At 41.3% G+C, this 21,058-nt stretch overlaps 1 protein-coding gene across 4 annotated transcripts in view; it reads left to right on the top strand.

The window, feature by feature from the left end:
- efr3a (EFR3 homolog A (S. cerevisiae)) overlaps positions 1 to 18,994 on the top strand; it is a 121,952-nt gene extending 102,958 nt beyond the window's left edge. For 2 of the 4 annotated variants that reach the window (XM_061731664.1, XM_061731662.1), the window contains 12 exons: positions 466 to 638; positions 808 to 883; positions 5,791 to 5,952; positions 10,673 to 10,804; positions 10,934 to 11,001; positions 12,547 to 12,674; positions 12,972 to 13,022; positions 14,696 to 14,775; positions 15,576 to 15,624; positions 15,739 to 15,842; positions 16,006 to 16,055; positions 18,889 to 18,994. In XM_061731664.1, coding sequence (XP_061587648.1) covers positions 466 to 638; positions 808 to 883; positions 5,791 to 5,952; positions 10,673 to 10,804; positions 10,934 to 11,001; positions 12,547 to 12,674; positions 12,972 to 13,022; positions 14,696 to 14,775; positions 15,576 to 15,624; positions 15,739 to 15,842; positions 16,006 to 16,055; positions 18,889 to 18,994 — 1,179 coding nt within the window. Of the gene's footprint in view, positions 1 to 465; positions 639 to 807; positions 884 to 5,790; positions 5,953 to 10,672; positions 10,805 to 10,933; positions 11,002 to 12,546; positions 12,675 to 12,971; positions 13,023 to 14,689; positions 14,776 to 15,575; positions 15,625 to 15,738; positions 15,843 to 16,005; positions 16,056 to 18,888 lie in introns of all 4 variants that reach the window. The other 2 variants (XM_061731665.1, XM_061731663.1) reach the window with 1 other exon arrangement.
- Positions 18,995 to 21,058: the final 2,064 nt, after the last annotated feature.

The raw sequence follows: 21,058 nt of genomic DNA, 5'->3' as shown, positions 1-21,058 counted from the left end.
GGGGAAACCCCAATTATGTCACAGAAAAAATATCGATATATATCGAGTATCAACATTCAGCTAGAAAATATTGAGATATGACTTTTGGTCCATATCGCCCAGCCCTAGTGTGTAGGAGGCTTTTTGAATTCGTAATTATCATTTTGTCCGTAACTTCCAGCACAAATCTAATAATACACATAAATCAGATCATTCACACAAATGTTTTGAGAGGATTTTCGCTCTGGGACTGATTTAAAACGGTCCTCGTCCCCCTGGACTCGTCACCACCTGCTCCTCGGCGCAGCTGCAGCAGAGGTCAAGGGTCATGCTGTTTGCAGACGACGACGCGCTGCTGCAGGTGTCTGTGTCGGGGGAGGGGCGGGTTCAGCCGGGGTGGGTTTTTAATGAGAGCAGCATACGGACGAGGGTGTGGGGGCGACGCCCGGGTGTTCCCGGGTCTTACCAGGGTCTCCTCCCCCCCAGGTGACCTCCGGCTTCAGGTCCAAGTCCATGGCCGCGGCGCTGCCGCCCCCGTTCCTGGACCCGCTGTTCTCCATCTCCCTGATGGAGGACAGCGAGCTGCGGCAGCTGGTCCTGGAGATCCTGCACAACATCATCGATCGCCATGACAACCGCGCCAAGCTCCGCGGCATCAGGTACCGCCGCGCTTCAAGTCGTCGTTTTACCTTCTGTCTCTGAGTGTTTGGGGGGAAACCAAAGTCCAGATGAGTCCTGGTCCTGGTTCTGGTTCTGGTCCAGGTCCTGGTTCTGGTCCTGGTCCAGATCCTGGTCCTGGTTTTCACACCAGCTCTGTGTCTCTTCCAGAATCATCCCCAACGTTGCAGCTCTGAAGATTAAGAGAGAGAAGATGTCCAAACAAGATGTTGCTTTCATGAAGAAGGTAGACACTGATTGATTGATTGATTGATTCGGGTTCCGGTAGTGAGTAAAAGCACTCTTCTGCTTTTACTTCACACATTAAAATAGCCCAGGCGTCTGCAACCCGCAGCTCTAGAGCCGCTTTAGTGCCGCCCTAGTGGCTCCTGCAGCTTATTCAAAAATGTTTTACCTTTTTTTTTTTTTTTTTTTTTTTTTTTCCTTTTTTCCTTTTTTAATCTCGACATTTTTACTTTTTTTCACGAAATTCTGACTATTTCCTCAACATTTTGACTTTTTTCTCAAAATTTCGACTTTTTCTCGACATTTTGACTTTTCTCGACATTTTGACTTTTCTCGACATTTTGACTTTTTTCTCGACATTTCGACTTTTTTTTCCAATATTTCAACTTTTTTCTCGACATTTCGACTTTTTTGACGAAATTCTGATTATTTCCTCAACATTTTGACTTTTTTCTCAAAATTTCGACTTTCTCAACATTTTGACTTTTTTCTCGACATTTTGACTTTTTTCTCGACATTTTGACTTTTCTCGACATTTTGGCTTTTTTCTCGACATTTTGGCTTTTTTCTCGACATTTTGGCTTTTTTTCTCGACATTTTGGCTTTTTTCTCGACATTTTGACTTTTTTCTCGACATTTTGACTTTTCTCGACATTTTGACTTTTTTTTCCAATATTTCAACTTTTTTCTCGACATTTCGACTTTTTTGACGAAATTCTGACTATTTCCTCAACATTTCGACTTTTTTCACAAAATTTTGACTTTTTTCTCGACATTTTGACTTTTTTTTCGAATATTTCAACTTTTTTCTCGACATTTTGACTTTTTTGACGAAATTCTGACTTTTTTCTCAAGATTGTATATTTCGCCTTTCGCCATTTGCCTTCATTCTAAGGCTTATACAAGACTTTTAATTTTTTGCGGCTCCAGACATATTTGTTTTTTGTGTTTTTGGTCCAATACGGCTCTTTCAACATTTTGGGTTGCCGACCCCTGGTCTAGTTGGTGGAACCGGACCTTTAACTGACTGAGCCTCGCCTCCAATCCTACGAATAAACTACACTTCAAACACTTACCGTCTTCGCTAAAGGAGGCAGAGGAATAGCTAAACATTTCACACACTGAGCAGCAAGGAGGTGAAACGGTGGGAGAAGAGGAGGCCATGCTAAGAGGCTAACAGACAGAAAATGTACCAGTGATTGGTGACAATGAAAGTTACGGAAGAGAAAAATGTGCAAGTGTTGAATTAAAAACAGAAGTTTACCAGATATAGTATTATTTTACCAGAAAACTATCTAAGTTTAGACAAAAAAGTCTGGAGAAATCAGACCCTGCAACAGCAAACAACAGGAAGTGACGCAATGCGTGACGCAGTACGTTACCAAGGAGTTGGGTAACTGATGCAGCCAGCTGGGTCTGAACCCGGTCCTGCCGGGAGTAGAAGGTCCTGAACAGAGCTGGGTAGAGGAGCCAAAAACTGTACTCAAGTAAAAGTACTGTTACTTCAGAATAATATGACTCAAGTAGAAGTAAAAAGTAGTCATCCAAATAATTACTTGAGTAAAAGTAAAAAAAGTACTGGGTGAAAAAACTACTCAAGTACTGAGTAACTGTTGAGTAACGTCTGATTTATTTTTTTTAACACAACCATTCAAACAGACAAAAGTACAAAATAATCATCTTCAGGCAAATTAAATCAATAAAATAATACAATTAATCAAAATTAATAAAAAATAAAAAATAGCTTAAATTAAAATAAGCTTAAAGTAAATTCAAGTACTTTAATAAATAATAAAATAATAACAGAAGAAGAAAATAAATTAAGCACAAGTAGCACAAAATTTCAAGCCTTTGTACTTTTCTTTTTTAACCAGGCAGAACTAGAACAAACATGAACTCATAGAAACTCTGTGTGTGTTTGAGTCTGTGTAAATGTGACAAAACATGCAAAAACAAAAATTTTTCCCAAAGAATCACTCAGTGATGTCATGAGATTGACGCGTACGTGGATAAAAGTGATAAAAGAAAAGTAACAGCTCAACGTAGCCTAATGTAGCGGAGGAAGAGGAACAGTTTCTTCTTCACAAATCTACTCAAGTAAAAGTAAAAAGTATAGTGATTCAAAACTACTCCTAAAAGTACAACATTTCCCAAAACGTACTCAAGTAAATGTAACGGAGTAAATGTAACTGGTTACTACCCACCTCTGGTCCTGAACCCCCCGAGACACGACGCGGGGCGGGGGATCCCCGGCCCGCCGCTCAGAGCAGAGCGGCTTATCTGCTGCTCGGTCTTTAACGCCGTCTAATTGTAATTCATTAGCGGTGCGCGGAAGGCAGCGGCCTTCGCTTTCCATTAACCTCCGGGTCAAGCGTATGCGCCGGAGCCCGGCGGCGGCGGCAGCGCCTTTATTTCCTTTATGGAGCCGCTCTGCAGTCGGCAGCGGCGGGTTATTTTTGTTCTGATTTCACCGTTAATTGGATGAATCTGTCCGCTGGCATTTGCATCTTCTAGCACGATAACCTCGTCATCGCCGTCGCCGCGGCGGGGGAGGTGCGAAAACTCGGGCTAGGGCAATTAATCTAGCGTTTAATTCGCTGATTATTTCCTCAAATAACACGACTGCTGACTTCTCAAATGGGACGAACGCAAGAGTCCAAATCCTCAGAGTCTTATTGTCTTCTTCTTTTTTAGGATTAAATTGCTCAGCACAAAAATAACTTACTAATCTGTTGGAACAGATGGAAATAATAATAAATGGGGGATTGTTATGTATTTAGGACTAAAGTGTGAATCTGGTGCATTATGGGAGATATCCTGACATTTTCATTGGGAACCAGAGGTTTTTGTGGGTAACGGACAGAAAAAGGTGTCTGGTTGTTTTCAGTTTTAATGTTACCTACAAAAAGAAATGTCAGTTTGTCGTTGTTAAAGAACAGAACAGAGCATCAACTAGGTTTGTTTATTTGTAAGGATCCCCATTAGCTATTCCCTTTAACGCAGCCAGTCTTACTGGGATCCACATTAAAACAATACATTTAAAACATACACTTAAAAACAAGTCATAAAAAAAGAAACAAAATAACACGACAAACCTACATTAAAGTTTACCGTACATGTAAATCATTATCTTTAAGAAAAAAACATACAAAAAACATTCAAATATACCAGGGGTCAGCAACCCGCGGCTCTTTAGCGCCACCCTAGTGGCTCCTGGAGCTTTTTCAAAAATGTTTGACCTTTTTTTATTTTTTTCCTTTTCTTCTTTTTTCTTTCTTTTCTTTCTTTTTTCTTTTTTTCTCGTTTTTTTCTTCTTTTTCCTTTTTCTTTTTTTCTCTTTTTTCTTTTTTTCTTTTTTAATCTCGACATTTCGACTTTTTTCTCAAAATTCTGACTACTTCATCAACATTTCGACTTTTTTTTTTCCAACATTTCGACTTTTTTCCTCAACATTTTGATTTCGCCTTTTGCCATTTGCCTTCATTCTAAGGCTTATACATACAAGACTTTGCATTTTTTGCGGCTCCAGACATATTTCTTTTTTGTGTTTTTGATCCAATATGGCTCTTTCAACATTTTGGGTTGCAGACCCCTGCAATATACAATAAAACATCATCTAGGCCATGAAAATCAGATCAAAAATACACCTTACCCAGTCCAGTATGTATAGGTGTCTGTATAAGTGTGTGTGCGTGTTTGTATCCTATACGTATGATATTCCAAGGTGTTGCTTCATTTTGCTTTTTGAATATTGATTTCTGTGTTAATTTAGTCATATAGTGGTAAAGAATTACATGATTTCATTGATCTATATTCTACTGTATGCTTCAGAAAATTAGTGTAGGTAAGATCACCTGGCTCCGTTAGCCCGTTAGCAGCCGGTGGTTCTGGGTGACTGACCCATAGACATATAAACGTAGACACCACATCGAGTGTTCTTCCCGCTGCTGCGATACGTCAACGTCGCCGCCATATTGGATGTTCAAGACTGCGCTGTAAACTAATACAAGTAAATGGACTTATTTTCATAAAGCGTCTTTCTACAAAGAAATTTACGCTTTACGTCTCATTTATTCATTCACACACGCACTAATATACTTGGAAACAGTTAGGCACCAAATATAATATATTTAATTTTATCAGATGGCAAAAATAAGAACTTTATTGATCCCACATAGGAGTAATTCATGTTATATCAGCTATAGAGAAAAAGGTAGTGCCGAAAAACAATATATATCCCCCCTCACAAAAATAAGAAAAATAGAGAAAAATATTTTATCATCAACAAAACATATTTAAAAATGTTCAAGTAACAAAATAACATATTTGAACCATTTTTAGGACAATAAAAGCTGTTACTGCTGCTCTGTAGACACGTCATCGTCTACTCCATCCCGCAAACAGGAACCATGATGTTATTTTATTGTCTGAAAAATGCTTCAAATATGTTATTTTGTTACTTGAACATTTTTAAATATGTTTTGTTGATGAGAAAATATGTTTCTCTATTTTTCTTTTTGTGAGGGGGGAAATAGTTTTTCGGCACTACCTTGTTCTCTATAGCTGATATAACATGAATTACTCCTATGTGGGATCAATAAAGTTCTTATTTTTGCCATCTGAGAAAATTAAATATATTATATTTGGTGCCTAACTGTTTCCCAAGTATATTAGTGCGTGTGTGAATGAATAAATGAGACGTAAAACGTACATTTCTTTGTAGAAAGGCGCTTTATGAAAATAAGTCCATTTACTTGTATTAGTTTACAGCGCATTCTTGAACATCCAATATGGCGGCGACGTTGACGTATCGCAGCAGCTCCATGGAGGATACGTAGATATGTCTATGGTCTGACCCACGTGGCTTTAGCCGTCCCGTTCAACCCTAACTTTACCCCCCCCCTCCAGCACGGCCAGCAGCTCTACCGCCACATCTACCTGGGCTGCAAAGAGGAAGACAACAGCCACAAGAACTTTGAGCTGCTGTTCACAACCCTGGCCGTGCTGACCATCGAGCTGGCCAACGAGGAGGTGGTGATCGACCTCATCCGGCTCTCCGTGGCCCTGCAGGTAACGCTCCCGCTACAAGTTACAGTCTTCACCTGCAGGTAACGCTCCCCCTACGAGTTACAGTCTTCACCTGTCACGTATGACCCGGACTGGGGGAGGGGTTGTGATGAAGACCAGGATGTCGTTGAGACGTTTCCCAGTCCACCGGACTCTCAACTGAAAGTTTAACCCTTGTACTGTCTTTGGATCAAAATGACCTAATTCTCCTGTTCCTTCTTTCCTCCTGCTCTCTCCTTCATTCCTTCCTACCTTATTTTTTCCCTTCCTTCCTTCCTTCCTTCCTTCCTTCCTTCCTTCCTTCCTTCCTTCCTTCCTTCCTTCCTTCCTCCCTTCCTTCCTTCTTTTCTCCCTTCCTTCCTTCCTTGACCTGAAGACAGCACAAGGGTTAAAGTCGCTTATAATGGATTAACCCGAACCAAGACCAACTACAGCAGTAAGACTGGGAGACGGAGACATTTTCAAATAAGAATTAGGCTGCTTTCAGACCTGTGGCCCGTTTGTTTTGTTCCGATTCAGGGCCTAAGACCCCGTCCACACGTAGCCGGGTATCTTTAAAAACAAATATTTCCCTCCTCCGTTTATAAAAAAATTTGCATCCACACATAACCGAAGATCTGCGTTTTCGACCACTTCATAAGCATTCTAACCTGTAGATCATCTGCGGCTCCCGGGGAAGCTGCACCTCCGCGGCTCCGCGTCTCTGCGGGCTCCGCGTCTCTGCGGGCTCCGCGTCTCTGCGGGCTCTGCGTCTCTGCGGAGCCGCGGGCCCTACACCTAGGGTGCGCGTCGCCGCGTACCCTAGGTGTAGGGTACGGCGGAGCCTCTGTGTCGGTGTAACGCAGTAAGCGGTGGTCAAGACCAGAGACCATTTATTTAATAAATAGCTTGGAGAACAGATGCTGGATGACTGGATCATCTGTAGTTCTGTAGTAAACAAAAGGCGCACGTCAGAGCAGATTTGTTGTTGTTTTGGCGCATAATGTGACGTTCGAAAACGCAAATCTCCGGTTATGTGTGTCCACACGCATCTACATAAACGGAGTTTTCAAAAATCTTCACTTTGCCCGGAGTTTTTTTAAACCTTCGTTTATTTGCGTTTTCGTGTGGATGACAGGTCAAAACGGAGGAAAATATCTCCGGTTTAGCAGATATCCGCAGATATCCGGCTACGTGTGGACGGGATCTAAATCGATACAGTTGTTTCGTTTCTCGTTTGTGTTCACAAGGTAACCATCTGTAGCGGTTCAAAGCTGTTAACAAATGCCATGAACCAACTGTTCTCTCATTGGTCAGAAATGAACGCTCCCGAGCTGTAAAAAAGCAAACCGGTTCTCAGCTGGTTCCCAAGTTGAACGAGTTGTGAACCAGAACCAGCACTGGAACCGGTTTGATGGAAAAAGGGTGTGTGACATCACCAATAGGCCCCCTAGAGGTCGTTGGATGAACTGCACTTCTGTAATTGCTCTGGAGAGGAAAATGCTGTCAGTTGAAGACAAAAGAAGGAAAGGGAAGGATGGAGGTGTTTGTGGATATCTGATATCTGAATTTTCCTTCGCTTGGTAAGAAATGACGAAGGGGAAGTGGCCTCGTGTTCAGCAGTCCGTTCTGGACGCGTCTCCTCGGGGTCGTTCCTCAGGAGATGACCTTTCTGCTGAGAACACAGTCAAGCGTCAGATAATCGTCCCCGCGGCGCTTGAGGGTCCGGAGGAAATCTTCTCTTCCAGCTGGATCCCCGTCCAACGGCTGAAGAAAAACTATCACAAGATTCTGCCGGTTTATTCACTGTCCTGCACATTCGGAGACACGAGTGGACGTGTCATTTACTTTATTTATACAGCATTTTACAGCCTTTCGGTGCGCCAAAGTGCTTTACAACAGGTAATAGATGAAAAGGAGAATAAGGGCCAATCCCAATACACCCCCTACTTTCTACCACTAGCCCTAAAAATGAAGCCACAAACTTTAGGGCCCTTGTAATGTTCCCTAGGGATTAGGACACCACTTGCTACGTCACTGCGTGGTTTACGTTCGGGTACGTAAGCGACTGCGTAGTTACGTTTGCACATACATCACACCATATCAAGAAGCCCAGAGCTAAAAGCTGTTTTAATTTCCGCTGTAGAGCTGTTAATATGCCACTTTATTAAGTTTTAATATTTTTTCAGGTGTAAAAGTAACCGTTAAGATCCCCAACCTGGGCTCAGTTTATCCAAATAACGCCTGTTAAGAAATTTGATCCGATGTTTTCGGGGATGAGAAGAGCCGCCGGCTCGGGAGCTGATTTATGGTTCTGCGTTAAATCGACGGCGTAGGGTACGGCGTGCGTTGCCGCGTAACCTACGCCGTAGGCTCTGCGTTGGTGTAACGCAGAACCATAAATCAGCCTTTATTCTGGCGAGGTTTGAAAAAGACTTCGCAACAACGGGCAAGTGAGTGATTATGTACATTCACTGAGTGAATATTATGAAAGTAAAATATATTTCCCGCTAGAAATGTAATCAAAACGCATTTTTATGCAGAAACTAACTCAAAATATTGATTGAATTCACTAAAAAATAAGAAAAGTCCGCCATGTTTTTTTTTTTTTTTAATCAGTCTGCAAATGATGACGTAAAGAATTCTGGGAAATTTTTCTGGCCCTAGATCAGCGAGTGTGCATCTGAAAACCCTTGCTGTGTACGGCTAGATTGATACTCACTAACCCTCGTTTTCCACACTCCCTCTAGGTGAAAAGAGGAGTTGGGACACCACTGCCCTCACGGGAACGCACAAAATTTAGGGGTAGGACTGAAAAGTAGGGGTAGTGGGTGTATTGGGACTGGGCCTTAATACGAACAATCAAAAAGAAGAAAATACATCGTCATCACACTACTGGCTGTTAAAATCCACCTTAAATAGGTTTTTTAGTCTAGATTTTAAAATGCTGAGGTCAGAAATAAGCTTCATCTCGGCGGAGATTATTCCAGAGCCTGGGGGGGCAACGGAGAAATCTCGGCCCCCCCAGTGTTTATATTCTGACCTCTGGACTTCCAGCAAAAGCCATTAGTCGACTTCAGCGTTCTACGGGGGTTACGGACGGTTAAAAGCTCAGATAAATACAAGAGGGTTAAGAGCTTTAACCCTTGTACTGTCTTTGGGTCAAAATGACCCTATTCTTCTATCCTTCTTTCCTCCTGCTCTCTCCTTCCTTCTTCCTTTCCTCTTTTCCTCCTCATTTACCCTCCTTTACTCCTTTTTCTTCCTACCTCCCTTTCGTCATTCATTCCTTTATTACCTTCTTTCCTCCTTTCTTCCTTCTTTCCTCCCATCCTTCCTTCCTTCTTTTCACCATTCCTCCCTTCTTTCCTTTCTTCCTTCTTTTCTTCCTTCCTTCCTTCTTTTCTCCATTCCTTCTTTCCTTCCTACTTCCTTCCTTCCTTCTTTTCTCCTTCCTTCTTTTCTTCCTTCCTTCCTTCCTTCCTTATTTCTCCCTTCCTTCCTTCTTTTCTTTCTTCTTTTCTTCCTTCCTTCTTTTCTTTCCCCCCCTTCCTTCCTTTTCTTTCTTCCTTCCTTTTCTTCCTTCCTTCTTTTCTTCCTTCCTTCTTTTCTTCCTTCCTTCTTTTCTTTCCCCCCCTTCCTTCTTTTCTTTCTTCCTTCCTTCTTTTCTTCTTTCCTTCTTTTCTTTCTTCCTTCCTTCTTTTCTTCCTTCTTTCCTCCCTTTCCTACTTCCTTCCTTCCTTCTTTTCTTCCTTTTCTTTCTCCCTTCTTTTCTTTCTTCCTTCTTTTCTTTCTTTTCTTCTTTCCTTCTTTTCTTTCTTCCTTCCTTCTTTCCTCCCTTTCCTAGTTCCTTCCTTCCTTCCTTCTTTTTTTCTCCCTTCCTTCCTTTTTTTCTTCCTTCCTTCCTTCTTTTTTTCTCCCTCCCTTCCTTCTTTCCTTCCTTCTTTCCTCCCTTCCTTCCTTCCTTCCTCCCTTCCTTCCTTTTTTTCTTCCTTCTTTCCTTCCTTCTTTACTCCCTCCCTTCCTTCTTTCCTTCCTTCTTTCCTCCCTTCCTTCCTTCTTTCCTCCCTTCCTTCCTTCTTTCCTCCCTTCCTTCCTTCTTTTCTCCCTTCCTCCCTTCCTTCCTTCTTTTCTTCCTTCCTTCCTTCCTTCTTTCCTTCCTTCTTTCCTCCCTTCCTTCCTTCTTTCCTCCCTTCCTTCCTTCTTTCCTCCCTTCCTTCCTTCTTTTCTCCCTTCCTCCCTTCCTTCCTTCTTTTCTTCCTTCCTTCCTTCTTTCCTTCCTTCCTTCTTTTCTCCCTTCCTTCCTTCTTTTCTCCCTTCCTTCCTTCTTTCCTTCCTTCTTCCCTTCCTCCTTCCTTGACCCAAAGACATCACAAAGGTTAAAAAGGAACATCAGAAGTTTAAATCAGTTCTATAAAGGACGATGATGAATGGAGTTGAGCTCCACCCGACCCTGATCCGTGCTGACGTCGGTCTGATCCGTGCTGACGTCGGTCTGACCCGTGCTGACGTCGGTCTGATCCGAGCTGACGTGGGTCTGACCCGTGCTGACGTGGGTCTGACCCGTGCTGACGTCGGTCTGATCCGTGCTGACGTCGGTCTGATCCGTGCTGACGTCGGTCTGATCCGTGCTGACGTCGGTCTGATCCGTGCTGACGTCGGTCTGATCCGAGCTGACGTGGGTCTGACCCGTGCTGACGTCGGTCTGATCCGTGCTGACGTGGGTCTCCACCTCTCTGTGCAGGACATGGCTCTGGCCAACGAGGAGAACATGCCCATGTTCATCCGCTGCAGCGTCATGGCGTTGGTGGCGGCGTACCTCAACTTCCTGAGCCAGATGATCGCCAACCCTCCGTTCTGCCAGCACATCAGCAAGGTACGTCCTCGCCTGTGGCCCTGCGACCTTCGACCCCAGCACAGCTTTTCTTCTTCTGCCTGAGTGAACTGGTTCTTTGAATGTTGGGGGATCATTTCATACGCTGATGATGCCCCGCTCTGTCCTCAGGTTATTGAAGCGAGGACCATGAGCGCTCCGTACCTCCTGCCGGAGCACGTCTTCAGACTTAACTGTCCGTAAGTGTCAAAATAACAACTGTCACTACAGTAACACTGTTGAATTCTGGGTAAATAATGAGGACAGAGACCATAGACATATATACGTGTCCGCCCCATCGAGCGCTGAGCCGTACGTCAACGTCGCCGTCATATTGGATGTTCAAGACTGTTCTGTAAACTAATACAAGTAAATAGACTTATTTTCATAAAGCATCTTTCTACAAAGAAATTTACGTTTTACGTCTCATTTATTCATTCACACACGCACTAATCAGAATCAGAATCAGAAAGGGGTTTAAGTTTGTTAACACACACAAGGAATTTGTTGTGGTGATTGGTGCAATACAATAAAAATTTAAAAAAAAAATATATATATATATATATATATATAGAGATAAAATAAGAGATAGAATAAAATAAAATGTATAAACAGAAATGTACAAAATTTTAAAGTGCCGGATAAGAGTCTTTACAAAAAGTGACGTAAGATGACAGATAAAATGTATAAACAGAAATGAACAATATAGACAGAAATGTACAATATGGGGTTTTTAAAGTGCCGGATGTGAGTCTGTACAAATGTTACAGGGTTGGAATATTTACGTTAATGTAACGGAGAGTGGGATGGGATGGGATAATATACTTGGGAAACAGTTAGGCACCAAATATAATATATTTAATTTTCTCAGAGGGCAAAAATAAGAACTTTATTGATCCCACATAGGAGTAATTCATGTTATATCAGCTATAGAGAACAAGGTAGTGCCGAAAAACAATATATATCCCCCCTCACAAAAATAAGAAAAATAGAGAAACATATTTTCTCATCAACAAAGCATATTTTTGAATTTTCAAGTAACAAAATAACATATTTTAACAATTTTTCAGATTTTTTTCAATTATTTTATTGTCTGAAAAATGGTTCAAATATGTTATTTATGTTATTATATGTTGATCTATTTTTCTCTATTTTTCTTATTTTTTTTTAGGGTGGATATATATTGTTTTTCGGCACTACCTTGTTCTCTACAGCTGATATAACATGAATTACTCCTATGTGGGATCAATAAAGTTCTTATTTTTGCCATCTGAGAAAATTACATATATTATATTTGGTGCCTAACTGTTTCCCAAGTATATTAGTGCGTGTGTGAATGAATAAATGAGACGTAAAACGTACATTTCTTTGTAGAAAGGGGCTTTATGAAAATAAGTCCATTTACTTGTATTAGTTTACAGCGCAGTCTTGAACATCCAATATGGCGGCGTCGTTGACGTATCGCAGCAGCTCCATGGGGCGGATACTTATACATGTCTATGACAGAAACAGCTAACAGGTCAGGCAGGAACAGCGTTTCACAGCAGCACAGCATCTGTTGTTGCCAATACTGGCTCCTTTACTTGCTTGTAAGAGTCAGCCCTCAAAGCTCGCTCCATTGGGATTGGTTCAGTACGTTTTGTACCAGTGGCGGAACACTTACGATATCCAAATTCAGCTTAAAATTCACCAAACTGACAAGAACTTGTTGGATGACGGAGGTTTCTGTTGTCGTCCTCCACCAGACTCCCTGAAACCTTGGACAAGGACGACCGGCCGCTGTATTTCCAGACGACCGACGTAGCGGAGTGTCTGGCGGGACCGGGATACAACGCGGAGAGACTGTCCGTCCCCTACATCCCCCAGGTCACAGGTACGGCTCAGCGCCGCTAAGGTCTGGGAGAGTCCGGAGGTCTGGGAGAGTCCGGAGTCTCCCACGGTCTCCGTCCTTCACCCTAGCAGAGGGAAGGTCCTCATGAAGACCATGTTCTTTACCATTAAAGAGTCTCTCATTATTCTGTCTCACTTCACCAGAATCTTTACATGTTTTTCCTTAAAAGCATTTATTTTTGATCTTCAAAAGGATGTAGTTTGTCCTCGAGTCAGAAAACAACTTCGCTGCTAACACGACCTTCTGTCTTCCTTCTTCTGCCTGTTCATGTAACCGCAGTCCTTTACACGGTAGGAAAGATCCTGCACAGGTGCAAGCAGACGTCCAGAGGTAACGCTGTAGCTGTAGCTGTAGCTGTAGCAGAGCTGTAGCTGTAGCTGTAGCTGTAGCTGTAGGTGTAGCTGTAGCAGGGTTGTAGGTGTAGCTGTAGCAGGGTTGTAGGTGTAGCTGTAGCAGGGTTGTAGCTGTAGCAGGGCTGTAGCTGTAGCTGCAGCTGCAGCAGGGCTGTAGCTGTAGCTGCAGCTGCAGCAGGGCTGTAGCTGTAGCTGCAGCTGCAGCAGGGCTGTAGCTGTAGCTGCAGCTGCAGCAGGGCTGTAGCTGTAGCTGCAGCTGCAGCAGGGCTGTAGCTGTAGCTGCAGCTGCAGCAGGGCTGTAGCTGTAGCTGCAGCTGCAGCAGGGCTGTAGCTGTAGCTGTAGCTGCAGCAGGGCTGTAGCTGTAGCTGCAGCTGCAGCAGGGCTGTAGCTGTAGCTGTAGCTGCAGCAGGGCTGTAGCTGTAGCTGTAGCTGTAGCAGGGCTGTAGCTGTAGCTGTAGCAGGGCTGTAGCTGCAGCTGCAGCTACAGCCCTGCTGCAGACGTTGCTCTAGCAGAGCTATAGAGGGGCTGTGCTTGTATCTCTCTGTAGTTCATCACCAGGCATTTAAGTCACATTTCAGTTTAGTCACTAGGAAACAGTTTTCTTATTAAACCAAAGCCTGGAGAAGACTCCGCCCCCTGAAAGCTGCTCTGCTCTGATTGGACAGAAGGTTATTCCTGGTTCTGGACGGTTTATGAGCTCGTCAGAGTTTCAGGAGGCAGAGTCAGACACCTCGGTTTTTATTTCACCTTAACGTGGAAAAGAGCCCATTTTTATTTCATTTTTTTTGTTTGTTTATTTATTTATAATTTTGAACGTGATGTAGCACCGGGCAATATATGGATTTTATTGATTAACAATTATAACAAATTCAGTTGGTGCAGCGAGGCCATCGCTTCCTCTCACTTCTGTGGATCTGTAACATGGTCACGCCTAGACCTGAGTAATAACTGATTAATAATAATAATAATTATTATAATAATAATGATGATAATAATAATAATTAATAATAATGATAATAATAATGAGACATGTTTGTTACCGTTTTCCTGCGTCTCCCGGACCTGCTGCGGTGAGTACGTGAACTACATGTTAGTGACTTCATATCCGTCTTTAATCAAGAGCTTTGTGTCGATGCGGCTTGTGTTTCACTTCACAGTCTCCTGATGATATTTCACGTTAATGTCACGACAAAGATCTTGATCTTGACAAAGATCTTGATTAAAGATGGTGATAGTACAATTAAACTGAGTAGATTAAAGCAAATCCAATATCAGTAAGTTTATTTTGTAAGTTTCTACTTTTCTCTGCCATAATGTAAACTTTTTTGTTAATGATTTCTCCTAAATATTCAGTAAAAACAAGGAAAATCAGCCCAAATATATATTTTTCAGTCAATTGGGCTGAAACTTCCCCAACCTGGCAACACAGATTTAGTTCCTCCGAAGAAGATTCTCCTCAAAATGATTAAATAAACTTTAAAATGATGACTGGATACATTCCCTCTAAAATTAAGACCCTTGGGTTGAGATTTAAGACAAATTAAGACATTTAAAGGTCTTATTTTAGCTAAAGTTGACTTTTTAAGGCCCTGCAGCCGCCTGTGTACAGTCCTGACTCTGGTTTCCGTCTGCTGGTCCCCAGACGAAGACCGTCTCACCAGGAGGAAGAGCTTCGTGGACACCGTCTCCCTGCAGGTGGACATCATGTCCAGCAGCCTCCCGGATAAGGTGGGTTTCCCTCCGCCGTCTGAAACTGAACCGCCGTCTGAATAGGGCTGGGGATCGATTCAAATATCAAGAATCAAGTCGATTCCGATTCTTAAGATTCAGAATCAATTATCACACTTTGATTCGATCCGATTCGATTCCGATATTGATTTGGATTAGTGTTAATAAAACTGTTTTTTCAGCTGTTACATGAATTATATGACTGTAGTTCTGCAAAATATTACTACTAGTATTATATTGAGATTAAACAGCAAGTATTGCAGCTAATGATGCTGTAAGGACCAATCAGCTCCCAGAATGCTGATAGAACTGCTTTCAGAAACATCGTGGGTCAGAATTACCAAACAGATCCAGGGAGGAAACAGAGACGGATGAAATCGGTTTTATTTTTTCCCCATTTATGAGAATTTGGTTTTTAACATTTATGCAAATGTAACCCCAATACAGTATATAAAGCAAAGAAATATAGACAATTTATGCAATTATAACTGAAAACTTTGTTTTCATACCTTTAAACATATTTAAAGGCAAAAACATGGCACCAGTTATAATTGTGTCCAACAAAATATTCCTTTTTTGGGCATAAACAAAAAAGTACCAAAAGTTGTAATGTAATAATGAAAAAAAAATTTTTTAATTATATATATTTTAATTTTTAATCAATCTTTAGACATGAATCGATTTTTAGGAATTGATATGAGAATCGATTTAAAATCTGAGAATCGATCTTTTCAACACAGGCCTACGTCTGAAACTGTTGCGTTCAAACTTTCATGGTGTTTTTCACGGTGTTTCTGCAGTCGCCGCTGGCCGAGGAGATCACCTTCGAGACCCTGAAGAAGGCCATCGGTGAGTCCTCTGTCCCCAGACCCGTCCCTAGACCCGTCTCTAGACCCGTCCCCAGACCCGTCCCCAGACCCGTCCCCCTCTCAGAACCCTGACCCGTCTCCTCTTCTGTTCCAGACACCACCGGTCTGGACGAGCAGGAGCGGGAGAAGCGGCGCCAGGTGATGGAGAAGTTCCAGAAAGCCCCGTTTGAGGAGATCGCCGCCCACTGCGAGTCCAAGGTGAGACGGAGACCCGGATCTGGGACCCGGATCTGGGACCCGGATCTGGGACCCGGATCTGGGACCCGGATCTGGGACCCGGATCTGATCCGGGTCCCAGATCCGGGTCAGATCCGGGTCGGGACCACCGTGTCTGACCTGAAGTCTGTTCTCGTCCTCTCAGGCCAACATGCTGCACGACCGCCTGGCCCAGATCTTTGAACTCACCATCCGGTAAGTCAGGTCGGACTTTTATTTTGAAAGTCTCCAGAGACTTCCAGGTTTAGTTCATAATTTTTACTCGATTTTTAATGTCATATTTTCTACAAAAAACAAAATTTTTTATTCATTTTATTTTAACTTTTATTCATGAAAATATTTACAAATATTGATGAAGAACAAACAGACTTATTTCACATTTATTACATTATATGTTGTTTATTTAACCAAAAACCGAGTCAAATGAACATTCAGACGTCTGCTGGTCTGGAGGATTCAGGAGGGATAACACAATGCTGAGAGGGAAAGACAGCAGCAATGATCTTAGAGAAGCAGCTGTTTTGTGTCTGACATCATCAGCAGTCATGACACTGTCTGCCTTTTATTTTGAAAGGCCCCAGAGAGTCTTCCAGGTTTAGTTCCTCAATTTTAATGTCATATTTTCGACTAGAATCAAACTTCTGGATAACAGATGAACCGTTTATCATCCTTTTTATTCATAAAAATATTGAAAAAGAAGAGACGGTTAAAAAAACGATGAAGTAATAAATCTGAGTCAAATGAGAAAGATAGTAGTCGTTGTCATGACACGGTTGGTCTTTTATTTTTTATTTTTGATGTATGTTTTTATTGGCAGATTGTTTCCACAATACAGAGCAAAACAGATGAACATACTAGGGGTGGGCGGTACACCGGTGTCATAGTCATCACCGGTGTGACACTGCGCCACGACATGGATTTTGCAATACCGTCAATACCGTAATAAATCAATTATAAAATAATAAGCCTAAATAAGGCATTAAAAACGTCGGTGATATGCAAGGTTTGCTGCCGTGTTGTGACAGCAAGAGGTGGAAACACAAGCAACCTGTTTCATCACTTAAAAAACACGCAAACCCGTGAATATGAAGAGGCAACCCGGGCCAAAACGAGCGCAAGTGGGACCAGCTGCTGGTCCCGCTGGGACCGCTGCTCCGCTGGTGCTGCTGAGCAGCACCAGCGGAGCACGTCCCAAGACTAAACAGCTTTCACTGCAGGCATAGTTTCTGCTGCTACACCTTACGACAAGAGTAGTAAGAAATGCAGGGCTTAAAGTATTCCGGCACCGTGCCGGATCTCCGGCGTACAGAGTTTTTTTCTCGGCGTGCGAGTTTGACTGCTTAAAAAAAAAAAAAAAAAAAAAAGGTTTGAGAGAAAAAAAAAGTCTTAGTCAACCGAGTTCGTCTACCAATGGAATGAGAGGAAAGCAGCTCTGGCTCAACCAAACTAACACCAGCCAATCAGAAGTAGAGCTGGGCGGGTCTCCGGCAGCGGAGCGCAGAGCGCTGTTTCAACCTGCTGGAATACGAATCACAGACTTCAAGATGGAGAAAAAAATCATGAATGTCGGTTTAAAAGAATCTTTTTGTCCAAAAGAAAGAGAGTGACAAAAAAATACCCATAACCATGTTCTTCTCTCGAAAAAACACACCTGCACCGCGGGCTTTAGAAGAAAAAGACGCTGCAGCGCGAGTCGGGATGGAGCGGCTCAGAACAGCAGTGGAATACGTGCGAGGCGGTGCTGATCTCCGCAATTTGAAGCTTTGTATAATAATTATTTAAAAAAAAAAGGGTTGCTACTATGTGAATATCACTTATCACGGGTTCTTTTTGGAACGTAACCCTCTCGAAAAACAAGGGATTACTGTATATGAATACTCATGGCATAAACCTGTCAAGTTTTGGATTTAAAATTAAGGGAAATTTTCCACCACCCGCTGTCCAACCAGCCCAACCGAGGTCTAGTATTAGATTTTAAGACAGGTTTACAAAATATTTAAAATATAATATAATAAAAATATATATATATATATATATATATATATATATATATATATATATATATATATATATATATATATATATATATATATATATATATATATGTGTAAGATCTTTAGGTTTTTTGCCAAATAAATATGTTGAGAATGCATAATACTCTCCCATGTCTCTTTTTTATAAGGATACCTACCATTTACTTATTATATTATAAAAATATTAACCTTATTCACATAAAGTGACAGGACAGGCTACTCCTCCCAAAACGTACCAAAAAATACCGTGATATTATACCGTCACCGTTCAAAAGATGAAAAATACAGTGATATTAATTTTAGGTCATATCGCCCACCCCTAGAACATACCTTCTTTTTTTTTTTTCTCCCTCCCTCTCCCCACAGTTATAATTAATTTTCCTTTGGGAATAGCAAAAAAAATAAAAAATAAAAACAAATAATAGTAATAAAATTTTAAAAAATAGTAAATAAATAAAAATAAAAAGATACTAATATAGTGACATAACAAAATAGTAGTAGTAGTGCAATGAATGTAAAAGAAAATAAAATTAGAACGAAACCGAAATGGGTTATCTAGAGATTAATAATTATTTCTTAGATTAATAATTAGCAATTCCAGTAGTAGTCACAAGTTATACTAGTAAACACAGTCGGAATGTTGTCATACATCACCCCCAGAGTTATATACCAATGTAATTAGGCTGTTACTATTTTTAGGGATAGAAAAACGAAAAACAACAAAAAACAAAGACATCAGCTCAGTCCTTTGGAAGTACTCTCAAATTTTCAAAATATTTAATGGTTGCCAGCTCGAGAAGAACCTTTCTTGGTCTTTTATTTTGAAAGTCTCCAGAGACTTCCAGATTTAGTTCATAATTTTCCTGATTTTAATGTCATATTTTCTCGTTTGCCTCTTTTAAACACCTGATTATTTATGTAATTATGTGCAACATCCTCGTTGCCCCGGGCAACGGCTGTTTTCTGTCAGTAACTGTCTCTGTCTCCGTCTGCAGACCCCCCCCCAGCCCGTCCGGCGTGGTCTCCCTCTCCACCGGACACCCCCAGCACCCGTCGGTGCCCGTCTACGAGATGAAGTTCCCGGACCTGTGCGTCTACTGAGACAGAGACATCCTGGGAGACGTCCCCGGAGACAGAGACGCCTCGTCCTCGTCCTCCATTAAAAACCTAGAGCAAGAACAACGTCACCTCTGTGTCGCAGCTTCCTCCCGCCAGCAGGGGGCGCCGTCGCATCCCGACTGCAGCAAAGCAGCCGTCGCCAACGGCAACCGCCTGCTCTGCTGCAGTTTGAATCCCGACTCGCGTCCCTGAAAACCAGAACCAGAACCGACGAGCCAAAGCACCTCGGTGCCGCCACGTAGCCGCTAGTCCGCTAGTCCGCGCTAGAAAACCAACACAACCAGCTCTTAGAAACGGCAGCTTCGTATTTAAGACGCTGCTCAACGAGAACCAGAACCAGTAGAACAAAAGCAGCCGCTTTTATACAACCTGGGGCCGGATTCACCAATATGTTCTGAAGAACGATCTGAAGAAATGTCTTAAGATCTAAAATTAAGAAGTTCATTAGAAAGTTCTTAAGTGCAATTCCTCAATGTTTTCTTAAGAACTGTCATTTCTTACAAATTTCTTATTTTTATTCTTATTTTTCATTTTTCATTTCGACTATTTCCTCGACATTTCGACTTTTTTCTCAACATTTCAACTTTTTTTCTCGACATTTTGACTTTTTTCTCGAACTTTTGACTTTTTTTCTCGACATTTGGACTTCTTTCTCAACATTTTGACTTTTTTTCTTGACATTTCGACTTTTTTCTCGACATTTTGACTTTTTTTCTCGACATTTTGACTTTTTTCTCGACATTTCGACCTTTTTCTCGACATTTCGACTTTTTTTCTCGGAATTTTGACTTTTTTCTCGACATTTTGACTTTTTTTCTTGACATTTCGACTTTTTTCTCGACATTTCGACTTTTTTCTCAAGATTGTATTTCAACATTAATCTCGACAATTCGACTTTTTTCTCAACATTTCAACTTTTTTTCTCGACATTTTGACTTTTTTCTCGACATTTTGACTTTTTTTCTTGACATTTCAAATTTTTTTCTCGAAATTTTGACTTTTTTTCTCGACATTTCGACTTTTTTCTCGACATTTCAAATTTTTTTCTCGACATTTAGACTTTTTTCTCGACATTTTGACTTTTTTTCTCGACATTTCGACTTTTTTCTCAAGATTGTACTTCAACATTAATCTCGACATTTGGACTTTTTTCTCGACATTTGGACTTTTTTCTCGACATTTCAACTTTTTTTCTCGAAATTCTGACTTTTTTCTCGACATTTCAACTTTTTTTCTCGAAATTCTGACTTTTTTCTCGACATTTCGACTTTTTTTCTTGACATTTCGACTTTTTTCTCGAAATTTCGTCTTTCGTCATTTGCCTTCATTCTAATACAAGACTTTTCATTTTTAGCGGCTCCAGATATATTAGTTTTTTGTGTTTTTGGTCCAATATGGCTCTTTCAACATTTTGGGTTGCCGACCCCTGTACTAGTCTGAACTTGTCTAAAATGTGTTGAAAAAGGTGATATTAGAGTCTTACCTTTTCACAGAAGAAATTTTAAGACAGGTCAAGGTTGTCTTAAAGTTAAGAAAAAAGTCAAGAACAAATTTGAGAACTTTTATTATTAATTTATTAACTTTTAAGTTTTTTCTTAAGAAGAAACTTAAGAAGAAAGTTGAAAAAAATACTTAAGAAACTTTTTGGAGAATATGACTTCTTCTCTTTTTTCTTCTTAAGACTGAACTTAAGAAAAAAATGACACTTAAGAAGCTTTTTATTCTTAAGAATGTTTAGTGAATCCGACCCCTGGTCGGTAGAACCGGCCACTTATCAGGTTCCTTCGTGGAGCTGTAGTCGCCTTCATTTCCTTTATTTTGTACGGAGGCTTTAAAAGGATCAAAAGGTTCAAAGGGAAGGCAAAAGGAACAAAGAAGAACGTCGGAGAGAACCTTGTTTGGATCAGATATCAGTCTGGTTTAGTTCTGGTTCTGGTACGTCAGACGGGTCCGAGGTTAAAGTTTTTAATTATTGAATCGTGAAATCTGAGAATATTCAGTCTCCTAAAAAGGGGTTTGTGCCACAAGTCCAACGTAAGACGTCGT

This window comes from Cololabis saira, chromosome 10, assembly GCF_033807715.1.
Source record: "Cololabis saira isolate AMF1-May2022 chromosome 10, fColSai1.1, whole genome shotgun sequence".
Classification (NCBI taxonomy): domain Eukaryota; kingdom Metazoa; phylum Chordata; class Actinopteri; order Beloniformes; family Belonidae; genus Cololabis; species Cololabis saira.
This window is presented reverse-complemented; position numbering and strand designations above follow the sequence as displayed.